Here is a 12,144-nt window from a genome sequence, read left to right as displayed (position 1 = left end):
TGGATTATTTAGAAGAATTCTTTCATGAAACGGAAAGTGGGTGGTAGTAGTGGTGGAAGAGAATGGAGGGATCATGTTAATATGAAGTTGGTTAACGAGAAGTTTTTTATGTATGTATTACTTAGATGGAGAAAAGAAAAGGAAAGAGTGCTTTGAAGTTTTAGAGAATACGTTTCTCTCGCAAAGTATTTATTAATTGAGGAGGGATCTGGATTCAGGAGATCGATGCATCTTTTTATTGTCCCTGATAATTAATAGAATGTGGTGGAATAGATGGGATATCTCGAGTTTTTTGTTCTAAATAAATTTAAAATAAGTATTTAGGCATTTATTTGTACTCGGTTCAACTGTACTGAATGATTTATCTACTCTACTATTGCTGAACTACTGGCATTCTGTGTATATTCATTATTTTCAGACATTAGATTTGTTTTTCGCTCAGTCGAAAAATGTTAATTGTGGTAAAATAAACTGGCATTCAAGATATTTGTATCATTACACTATAATATGCTTTGGTTTACTAAAACTATTATCTTTTACGGAAATTACTTGAAGAGCCAAAGATACTTAATTGCTCTTGAAAAGTTTCTTGGCATAATCGAGCGACCAGTAGATGGCTATCAGGGTTCTCCCTCAGCTGGTTCTAAACAATTTTACTTCGTTCACAAAGGTGATGGCAAAAATCAATGAACTATAATTTTGCAAATGCTCAAATGCTCAATATGCTTCATACTAAACTACCCTCGTCTAAAACACCCATCTCTCAAATTCTCACGCACCCGGAATCAACAATACCTCCCCCACTAGAGAACTAGTCATGCTGGCTAATAAATCATCGCTGCTTTTTACGCGGTGATCTCCTAAGCTCCGGCTTTTGACCACCCCCAATCTCAGAGGTTGAGCTAGGCTGAAGATTCAGTAGTCCAGAGGTCTCAGCATCGCCCAGTTTTCCAGCGTCAGTAGTTCCGCCCTTCCCTTTGGTTTGTTTTTTCTTTGGTGTATCTTGGATACTTTCTGGTTCTGTGTCTGTAATGCTCTTCGGATCCTGTTGGCGAGGAGATTTGATGATGCTTGATGGGTTTCTAGTCTCGCTAGGAGCACTAATACTTGTCTTGGTTTGTTTTTCTTTCTGTTCTTTCTTGTCTTTCCATGATTCGTCCACTTTTGCGTTTTGGAGTTCGTAGAAAATCTCCCTTCATGAATCTAGTGTCAGTACGATGAGTAATGCAAATTTCCATGTCATATTTCGAGAGGCTAGATGCTATCTCGACTTGGTTGCAGCAGTGCTATACTGAGGTCTGAGCCGCACTAATAGATGGTAATAAATCTAAGGGAATGCTTACCTCACACACTCTTCACAAACCCTAGACTGTATTTTCCGGACCTCAGCCTCTCGAGATCCTCCTGCGGCAGTATGACTGCAACTTGCCGTGTCACTTCCTTGCTGCCATTCGTAACAAGGGACGCGGATCGTGAGTTTAGATGAATCGTGACCTCGTGCGCACGTCTCAACGATACGGTGGCACATGGTGGCTTAATAACGATCAGTCGATTTGCTTGTGGATAGAAAGTTGAGATATCATAATTGGGAGCCAATGCCAAAAGAAATCTTCATATACTCTACTAGGAAGAAAGAAGATATGGGAAATGCATATGGTGAGTTCTCGAAACTGGTATTGCTGTATTGAAAAATGTGACTTTAAAGACAGAGAACTAGCATATCTTTTCTTTATGTCCATTGAAGATCAATTTATTGTGAAACTTCAGAGTTGAAAGGTATTTGGGGAAATTCTTCATTCAAAGGCCATCTGTAATAGCAAAATTACCTAACAATCCTTTTACTCAAATGAAATTAGAAAGTATAAATGAATAATTTTCTGCTGTGCTTCTTTTTTTTGGTGTATTTGTCTCAATAAATAGTTAATAAGAACCTTCTCACACGCTACAAATGAAATTCGCTAAAATCATTTATATCCCTTAATTAGTAAATCTAGTTCGTTCTTTCATTTGAAATTAGATCTTACAACCAGGCCTCAGGGCCTTTTAGTCAGGGAATTTTAAATCATTGGCCAAGAAGCCAATGATTATTGTTACGAGTTTGAAATATGTATTGATTCCGCTGAAAAGCTCAGGAGATTTCATAGCCATAATAAAGAAAGTACGTAAGATATAGGAGTTAATAGTAGAATTTTACAAAAATCACCTCTGGATTACTCGATATCGTGGAACCATCTCGAAACTAGAAGCTCTTTATTCTCTACTAACAATTCTCCGTCTCATTGTTCAAAATTTCGTATACTTGTGTATCAAATTTCTTTTACACTGTTATCTACTATCCAAAAAAAAAGAAATTGTCAATAATAGATATATGTCCATTTGGCGAGTAGAAAAAGAGAACCTCGATAATAAACAATAAATAGATCTCTCAAATACCGATATCAGTAAAACTTCTTCATATTTTTGAAACTATTCGAATTTCTGCATCTACTATTGTTTATTACTAGATAATATTTGCTCCAGTCGTCTATTGACGGTGCTTTTTAATCATGTTTCTTCTTTTTTTTTCTGCTAGTCATTCCGTCCACCAGTCAACAAATCCCTTCCTGGACGGACGTTTAAAAGTATGGGATGTCAGTGGGAAATAACAATAATGGAATGCTGTGCTTCTGCGAATGTATATCAATCTTTCTCTAATATCTCCCGACTTATTGGTTGTCCCCCGCTCAGAATACCATGGGATTATTTGAGGATGGAAATTGAGTTTAGGGTCGTCCCTTCAATTACAGTCATTATCCCTCATTTCGATATCAGGCAATTCTCTCCCCACCTCTAAGCCGCTGCATTAGTTTACGAGTATTTCACTGCTATCACACAGGTAAAAATTTCTATACAAGAAATTACTTTCAAGTAATATTAAGAGGTGGTAAAATCTCAGCTCCTAGACATTTGTTGTAAGACTTACTCCTTTACCCAAATTTAATCCTTACTCATTTGCACGAAATCATAACCCAGATTCTCTCCTCCTGATGGAATATCTAGAAATATGATATGTTATTCAATATTATCATTGTTATCTTCCATTACATTATCCCCTACAGCGATCTGTACTACTACCGCTGCTTCTTCAACGGCGACAAACTTCAGAGTATTGAAGTTTCCTATCTCCAGAACTCTACGCTGGCATACAATTACTAGAAGATATATCAATCATTATGATCTAGACAATTAGACCCAGCTACCGATTGGCCCACCGTTCCTATCAGGATAGAGATAGCTTCCTCCCTACACCAAAGATCAGTACCAATCTTATCTCTTAAAATCCACTCAGCACATCTACTCACACCGAGAACCATAAGAAAAAGAATACAAATACAACATACATAAAAAGCACCACCGAAGGATACCGCCCGAAACGAATTCTCATCCAGCATAAATCTACATCCACATCTATGGTAGAAGGACCGAACCAACTCACAACATAGAAGAGGTAGCATGAGACAAATTGGTTTGGTAAGATCTTCTAAAGATTAATTCCTATGAGAACGCTAAAGTAGAAGAGCATGCGCAGACTCCGAGGTGGAAGTTGTGTATTTTGTGGGATATTTCTTATTTTCCATTACGAAGTTGGAAGGGGTAAGATAGAGAATGATGATTTGTGAAATAGTAGATTAATGGTTATTTATGTAAATAAACATATATTGGTTGAGAAAAAAAAAAGGTAAAAGGTTCCTAACCTAATCAAATACTAACACACGACCGACCATAGCAACCTCTCGAAAGAATAGTACAACATAATATCCCAAAGCCCAATAGTATAACTACCAACTACATAATCAAAATCCTATTCATATCCGCGAACTATAGACCCCTTACCATTATATACACCACAAACACTTTTCCAGCCCTCAGCCTCTCGCTTTTGATATCTAATCTTTCAATGACCACGTTCAAGCTAGTCTGAGCAGTAAAATGGAAGACCTCCAACTCACGAGGAAGAATATGCCTGTATATCATGTATGTCTGCTTTTGTAAGGTTAACTAGAACCGCATACGATAAAACACTTCTCCAATTAAAGAATTACAGGAATTTATGTTTTTTTTAAAGATAAGTTCCATATACAAAGTAAACAGCGAAATGAACTATCATATCTTGGATCAGGAACAACAGAAGTGAGAACTACTCAGCCCCTTGAGAAGCAGCTATGAAAAGTCACAAGCTCAACTTCACAGCTAAACACCAAAGGCTGAAAGACACCGGAACTCGCCGATAGCCCTGCTCATAATAGCGGAAGAGAAACCAGATGAGAAACCAGATAAAAACTCGTGTAGAATTCCTCACAATCTTCATAATCGAAGGGCAAAAAAAATAAAAAATATCGGTGGATATTATACGATAACATTTATTCTGACACGACCGTATAGCTGGAAATCGAACTGATGTTTTGTTTCCGCGAGGCGGAGTGAGGTGAGGGGTGGATACTGCACTGTATGATTTTCCTTCCGTACGGAGTGAGCGATACAGGATTTAACCAATGAGATACACATATTCATGATTGAAAACACAGCCTTAAATACCAATACCCAACTCCCGAGGATATGTCGAGGTTAAACTAGCAGCCTTATTATACTTGACTTTTTAATCTCTCAGCTAATCAAATAATATTGGGCACTTGTCGATCTAAAAGCCTAAAAGTTTATCTATACGTAGTTACTCGAGTACAGGACAGTACACGGATTGCGTGCAGGCTGTGTGCACTATGTGGTTCTACTCGGTCTTCTACCGATAAATTAAATTCTATTTCTTTTTTCTGAAACTTAGCCTGTGAATATCTTTTATATACGGAATATGTGTAATCTTTCATAGGTTTCTGAAGCCTCGAAACGCCATTGCTATTTGACCGCTCAGGTGGCGGTTGAAGGACTTGGTATTACTTTCTAGCTGGGCGTTGGTTTGATTTGTTAAAGCATCCGCATGTTCCGTTTTCTTGTGGCGCAGTATCCTTAGCATTAACTACCGGGTGGGTGTCTTTTATAGATGTGTATGCGGCTCTGTTGAAGGCTGAGGAATATACAGAGTATACGGGAAACTAGTTACACATCAATATGACAGTTGTAGGTTCATTTTGTACGGAGGAGAGTTGTACGGAGGAGAGTTGTACGGAGGAGAGTTGTACGGAGGATGGAGTATAGGAAGTTTGATGGAATTGTTTGGTAAATGTACGAGTGCGTCATCGTCATCCATTCGCTTTTTTTTTTATTTGGGCCAAAAGTTTAATTTGATGCAGAAGTTGGTCATTTTTCGCAGGGGTAGGCCTCAGTTAGAACAGTGCTGTAACATTATGATAAGGTTAAGGTTAATATGTGAAGAAGTGTGAAGAATGAATGAATGAATAATTGAACATTCGAGAGGTTGGGAGAAATGAGAAGACTTAATACTGGTATAAAACTGATATTTAAATATTAATATTAAGGTAATAATTGATTAGCACATGGGTACGAGGAGATTGTCTAGTACTTGAGTCATATTGATCAGATAGCTATCTACCTCGTAGTCATATATCCAACATTTCTACCAGGTGAGTTGTGCGTCGAGAAAGTCTCAAAATGCTTCATGAGGTGGTATCACGAGTCCTAGACTTGACCATTGTGGTTGAGTGGTAAGCGTTGGAATTTCGGGATGGTTGTCACGGTTCCTTCCAGAAAATAACCCAATGACAAATCCCAGCGCTACGAATTCTAATATCTTCCCATACTTCAAGGTTTTTATGGTTGAGATAGGTACCCAAGGAGGAGTCTTAGACGCCCGAAAGCCGAAAGATATCTCTGTCTTTCTGTCTGTGATTATGAAATTCCTTCTTGTCTTCTGTTGAGTTGTGGGTTCCAGAAGAAAAAAAGCTTGACTTCGCCCAATCCATTTATGTACACTGACGCAAATTTCATGTCCACTTTCCATCCAAAGTCCCCGCAATCATAATCGCTTGACCCCCCAATTACCGTATAATTTAAAGAATCACCCCTCACTGTCGAAAGATTCTGATCAGCGTCATCGGGAGAGATTTAATTATTCATTGACTCAATAACCTATATAAATATTCTTCGGTACCACGAGATGTATTCATACATATAGACTCATTGGCACATGAGGCGGTAGAACCAACCAACCACACACAAATCCTAATCGCTGCAACCCATTCACTAGAAAGCTCGTGTCAGGAGGGGCAACAGGAGGACGGCGCCCAAAGCATCAGCAAAGCCTCGATCGAACAGGGCTATTCTTCCCATCTTCCAAGTAATCCTTCAACAACACCCCAACCCCCACCAACAGAAAACATCTTCCTTTCTTATTATTTTATTAATCTTTTACAACCTACAAATCTACTCACAAAACATATTCACTTGTCTACGAAAACATATACAATTTACCCTTACTTTTTGGCAATAATCACAGGGTAACTAGAACAAAATGCCTGAAAGAGTTGTTCGCAGCTCTTACCATGACCGAGAGGTCGACTATTATTCCTCCGATGAAGAACGGTCTTCCTATGGTCGATCCAAAGGAAATGGTAGCACTTATCGCACTGTCCAACGCTACCGAGTCGCACCAAGTCGAGGTGAGGAAGTAGATGATACTCGATCTGTTCGTTCTTCTCATCGAGAGTACGAAAATCGACAAGGAGATCGGATCGAAGTGGATCGTCGAGTCGAAATTGATCGCGAACGTGAACGATATGATCCAGAGCCACGATATGAACCGGAAAGACCCCGATCATCAATCGACTATGACCGAGCTGTCGAATACCAGAGAACTACCGTTGAGCGAGCTAGAGAACCCGAGCGTGAACGGGACCGCACTAGAACAGTAGTTTATGAGCGGGAGCGGGAACGAAGTGGTAGCCCCTTGCCTTGGGAACGGCGCCGCAATGATAGACCGTGGGAAACGGAACGAGATGTCCGGGAAACCCGCGAGACCGATGTTACAGTCGAGAAAACAATAGCTCGACGTCATAATGAACCATATGAAGTCGAAAGATACTCTCGAGAAACAGAATACTATGATGTACCTGAACCTACCCCACCACCGATTATCATTCGTCAAAGAGTTCCGGAACCTCAACAAATTATTGTTCAAGAAGCGCCAAGCCCCGCTCCAATTATTATACCACAACCTGCACCAGAATCACAACGTATTGAAGTTATTGAAAGAAAGTCGGAAGTACAACAGGAAATTGTTCCACGACCAGAGTCACGCAGGGAAGAAGATGAATACTATTATCGCAGAGATGTTCGTGAGATCGGTGGAAGAAGAGACAATGAAATGGCTGCTTATGATCGCCGAGATAGTCGTTACGATGATGGATACGAAAGTGAAGACTATGTTGTACGAAAGAAGGTTGTCAAAAGAGAAGCGCGCAGCCGTAGCCATAGTCCTCATCATAGAAGACATTTGGCCGAAGGTGCTTTAGCTGGAGCTGGTGCAGCTGCTTTGTTAGCCAACCATAGGGAAAAGCAAGGTGTTGAAACAGCTCGTGGCAGATCAGTCATTGGTGGGGCTGCTTTGGGTGCGATCGGTGCTGAAGTAGTTACAAGAGCACGCAGTCGATATCGCGATAGTCGAGAAGATCGAAGTAGATCAAGATCAAGCAGTCCACATGGTCACCATAAATTGAAGACTGCCCTTGGTCTTGCTGCTGCTGCGATTGCCGCTGGAGCTGCTGTTAAGTATGCCCAAAATCGATCTGCAAACAAAGAAGAATCAGTTCGCGGTCGAAGCCGACAAAGAAGTATGTCTCGTGGTCGACGATATTCTGATGGGGATGAGTATTGGTCCGACGAGGTGTACGAGAAGCGTACTATACGAACACGAACGGGAAGCGGGAGCAGGAGTAGAAGCAGGAGCAAGAGCGTACATGCTGATCCAGCACACCGTAAGAAGTCTATGGCAAAGGCTGGGGCTGGAGCTGCTATAGCTGCTGGTGTTGCAGAACACTTCCGAAACAAATCTCGCAAACGTAGTGGGCAAAGATCTCAGTCACGAGTACGAACTGCTGCGGAAATTGCTGGATCGGGTCTTGCAGGTGCTGCAGTCGCCGGATTATACGAGAATAGAAAAGCTAAGAAGGAAGCTGAGGAAGATGAGGAGCATGTGAGACGAGAGAGAGTGAGAGTGAGGAGTAGAACTAGGAGCAGAACTAGAAGCAGGTCGAGAGCCAGATCTACTGGAGTTTATTCTGATCCAGGTGTTGACCCAGAATTAGGCATGGTTCAGTACGGTACTGAACCCGTACACACGCACCAGCAGCCGGCACCATACGATCGAACCAACGAACACGATTCAGCTGTCGCGGCGGCCGCAGCTGGAGCTGCTTACGGTGCTTCGAGACGTAGTCGAAGTCGATCCCGTCAACGAAAACGCGATTCATCGAGCGACGATGAAAAACGACCACGATCACGAAGTAGGAGCCAGAGCAGGGTCAGAGATCTAGCCGCTGGTGCGTTGGGAACGGGTGCGGCCGCTATTGGTATTGATCAATACAGAAAGAGAAAAGAGAAAAAAGAAAAAAAAGAAAAGAAGGACGCAGAGAAGCATGAGCGTGAGCGCGAACGAAGACGTGAGGACCCCCAGCACTCAAGATCAAGTTCCCGTTCGGTATCACCGTCGGAAATAAGATCGTCTTTATCCAAAAGATTTTCGAATCTCATTCCTAAAACCCCTCAATGATTATGTATTTCCATTTTCATTTTCATGTCTCTAGGTACTTCAAATATTTGTCAAATCATTTGTTCGAGTGGGTCGACATCATGTATCTCTTTCTTTTATACTGACATTCGTTTTTTAATCAGGTTATGAAGACGAAGCATCACCTGAAAGTTACTACACAAATTTCCGTGATGATACATATTCTCCTTCGCCGCCTCACGCTTCCGGAAGTTCATACTATCCTGACAACAATCAATTTCCACCACCTCCTACCTCAGTCCCACAAGGTTTTACCCGTCATGGAAATCAATCTTCACCTTTTGTTAATGAAATACCTCCTATTCCTCCCTACAATCCTCAAGATTATGCAGGTCGACGTCCTAGTACTCATGAACCTCATGTCAATTACCCACCCTACCCACCTTCATCCAGAATTCCTGGTGACAATGTGAGTACTTATCAATCTTCGAATTCCGAACCTCTTATGACAGTACCTCCCCACACAAGAGATGAATCTTATTTCCCTATTCATGAAACCTCTCCACCTAAAACTGATCATGTTTACGACCGGGAGGGTGCGTCTTGCTTCTAATATCTCTTTCCTTCCGTACAGCATATTCTCGTAAATCCATCCATGTACTAATATACACGCCTCAACAGATCGTCTAAACAACTCAACGCCTACAACGCCCGTGACCCCAATCGACGCCAATCCTTCCAACAAATCCGTCATGTTCGCCCCTCTATCTCCCACTTCTTCCCGCCGCTTAGAACGTATTCGCAATTCCAAAGCAGACCAATCAACCTCCACAGTTAACACGTATGAGCAACCAAACCCATCTTCTGACCGTCGTTATCGCAGAAGAAGAAGAAACAACTCAGATCCTTCTTCTGATCGTCCTTCAAGACCTCGTAAACATCGAAAGCATAGGAGCGGAAAAAATAGTGATCAAAGTGCTAGTGAGAAGAGTGAGGCAAGTGATGAGGATGTTGAAGTGCTACCGGAAAGGTTTGATAGAGAAGGAAAACCTCTAGGTAGGGATGCGAGTAGAGAGAGGGATATAGCGAAGGAATTCGGTGGTGGAAATGAAATTGTTGAGAAGGTTGTGCGGGGTGTTGGGGAGGTAGTCGCGGGTAAACAAACGTGGGGAGATTTATTGATGGGGTTTGTTAAGGAGGGGGGATTAGCTGGTGGTTCGGCTACGGATCTATCGGCTGATGAGAGGGGAAGGGAGAGGGGGAAATCTAAGGATAGGGGAAGGAAAGACAAGAGGAGTAGGAGTAGAGGGGGAGAAAGGGATTATTAATATCTCTTGGGTACATGCACGGGTTGGATCTCGGAGTTGTGATTTCTTTTCATCTTCTTTTGTTCTTTTTCTTTTTTGTTCTTCTCATTTTTTCGAGATGCATGAATGCCTAATGATTTTACGGCCGAGAAAATGCCATACATACATATTATCAATTTTTTTCTTTTTTCCTTCTGCTTTTTAGTTTTAGTTTTTAGTTTTTGTTTGTTTGTTTGTTTGTTTGTTTGTTTGTTTGTTTGTTTGTTTGTTTGTTTGTTTGTTTGTTTGTTTGTTTGTTTGTTTGTTTGTTTGTTTGTTTGTTTGTTTGTTTGTTTGTTTGTTTGTTTGTTTGTTTGTTTGTTTGTTTGTTTGCCTTGTTTGTTTGTGTTCTGCATTGGTTTTTTTTTGGGTTGGATTTTATGCATGGAATTTTCTGCATTGGATTTCATTTTTTTTATTTTTTCCATATCTTTTCATGATTATGATTATGATTACGATATCTATGATGTCTTCATTTCATTTTGATGGATGAATAGGATGGGATGTGATGCCGAAATGCGAAATGGGAAATGGGAAATTGATACGATTATTTTATTTTATTTTTTTACTCTTTGCGGATGGGGATACCCCGATTGGATATGATATAATAGGATAGGATAGGATAGGAGGAGAGATGATATAGAATATGAATGAATAATGAGATTCTTTTCTTGCGGCATTGGATGTCTAGATGCTTGGATGTGTGTACGTGATTCAATGGGTAAATTTTGAATGTATGGAATTCGGTACATGTGCTTTTCTACCATTCAATAGGTATGCTATGGTATGCTATGCTTTTTGTGTATATGTTATCTACGTATGTGTTTGACCTTTGGTCTGGGTATCATCGCTCAAAAAAATGTTAATATAATGACTGCTTTTCTAAATGGATTAAACCGTTCGCTGGCTGCATATGAAGAGGTTAGTTAGTAGGTAAACTTATGCTTTAGGATACAGATATATCAGATGGAAAATAGAGGTTACACATACGGGAATAAATTGTCTTAACTTAACACCCGCCTGTCCAAATACCGCTGCTGTTTCCGCATCCATACTATATCCCTGACTATAGACCACCTCTGATATTCCTACTTGTACAATCTTGATACTGCATGTTAAACAGGGACATGTGTCGCAATATAGAATGGCGTTTTCTCGAACTCGTTCTCTGCCGGCTTCGAGAAGTGCGTTTTCTTCTGCGTGCAGACAGAGACATGTGCCCAGTCCTACTCCGCAGCTTTGTCCTTCGTTACAGCGGGGACAACCTCCTTCTCCGCAGTTTAGTAGTCCTCGTGGTGTTCCGTTGTAGCCGGTTGAGATGACTCGTTTTTCGCGGACGAGAACGCATCCTACGCGCCGTTTCATGCAGTTACTACGCTGGGCGGCGAGGGATGCTAGTTGCATGAAATATTGATCCCAGCTTGGTCGGAGACGCTCCTCGTTTGTGAGATCGAGTTTTCCGAGGGTAGCGTATAGATGCGCGAGATCGGATGAGGTGTTGAGGAGACGGATGGTGGCGCGGGATATGAGGGATTGAAGACCGTGTTGGGGATCGTAGAGGTGCTGGTCGGAACGGAGGAGGAAGTCTTCGAGGGTTAGGGGTGGAGAGGGTGGATTGGGTCGTGCTTGGAATCTTTTCCAGCGGATCGAGACGGGGGCGTCGACGCTGACGAGGATGAAGAATGGGCGTCGGAGAAGCGCGTCTAGGATAGCCTCCGTGTAGATGTTGGTTGTTACCCAGCGTTCGCGCCAGCGCTTGGTTACAAAGTCTAGGAGGTCGGCGGTGCTGGTGAAGGTATATTGCGATTGCGATTGAGGGACTGGTTTTCGGCTTACGGTTATGCCGTTTTCTTCAATGTCTGATTCTCCGTTTGTGATACTGTTACCGTTGCTTATTCTTTTAGAGCTTTTGTTGGTCTGCTCTGGTCGGAGGTAAAGGTGAGTAAACCCATGGTGCTCTACGAGATATTGTGCTATTGTACTCTTGCCAGCACATATTCCTATTGTAAAATTAGTTTTGTACTTGATACCTGAATTGGCTTGGGATATTCACTTACCTCCACAAAGACCTATTAACATGATTATAAACCTTGTTTCTCCTGTCTGAAAGTGTAGGTTTAT

The 12,144-nt window shown here is 41.5% G+C and overlaps 4 protein-coding genes across 4 annotated transcripts; 1 reads left to right on the top strand and 3 right to left on the bottom strand.

Moving 5' to 3' along the window:
- Window positions 1–832: 832 nt before the first annotated feature.
- On the bottom strand, window positions 833–1,528 carry SS1G_05021 (predicted protein; the record flags this gene model as incomplete). Its single annotated transcript, XM_001593544.1, has 2 exons — window positions 833–1,193; window positions 1,344–1,528. The coding sequence occupies 2 exons, from the start codon at window positions 1,526–1,528 to the stop codon at window positions 833–835; spliced, it is 546 nt and encodes a 181-aa protein (XP_001593594.1).
- A 1,523-nt stretch (window positions 1,529–3,051) lies between these two features.
- On the bottom strand, window positions 3,052–4,551 carry SS1G_05020 (predicted protein; the record flags this gene model as incomplete). Its single annotated transcript, XM_001593543.1, has 3 exons — window positions 3,052–3,191; window positions 3,755–3,818; window positions 4,507–4,551. The coding sequence occupies 3 exons, from the start codon at window positions 4,549–4,551 to the stop codon at window positions 3,052–3,054; spliced, it is 249 nt and encodes an 82-aa protein (XP_001593593.1).
- Window positions 4,552–6,463: 1,912 nt separating this feature from the next.
- On the top strand, window positions 6,464–10,005 carry SS1G_05019 (predicted protein; the record flags this gene model as incomplete). The annotated part of the gene is made up of 3 exons (XM_001593542.1): window positions 6,464–8,489; window positions 8,842–9,150; window positions 9,359–10,005. The coding sequence occupies 3 exons, from the start codon at window positions 6,464–6,466 to the stop codon at window positions 10,003–10,005; spliced, it is 2,982 nt and encodes a 993-aa protein (XP_001593592.1).
- An 880-nt stretch (window positions 10,006–10,885) lies between these two features.
- SS1G_05018 (hypothetical protein) lies at window positions 10,886–12,102 on the bottom strand (the record flags this gene model as incomplete). The annotated part of the gene is made up of 3 exons (XM_001593541.1): window positions 10,886–10,930; window positions 11,014–12,023; window positions 12,081–12,102. The coding sequence occupies 3 exons, from the start codon at window positions 12,100–12,102 to the stop codon at window positions 10,886–10,888; spliced, it is 1,077 nt and encodes a 358-aa protein (XP_001593591.1).
- Window positions 12,103–12,144: the final 42 nt, after the last annotated feature.

Source organism: Sclerotinia sclerotiorum, genomic scaffold, assembly GCF_000146945.2.
Source record: "Sclerotinia sclerotiorum 1980 UF-70 scaffold_6 genomic scaffold, whole genome shotgun sequence".
NCBI classification, from domain to species: domain Eukaryota; kingdom Fungi; phylum Ascomycota; class Leotiomycetes; order Helotiales; family Sclerotiniaceae; genus Sclerotinia; species Sclerotinia sclerotiorum.
Note: the sequence above shows the minus strand (reverse complement) of the source record. Positions and strands in the feature narration are given on the sequence as shown.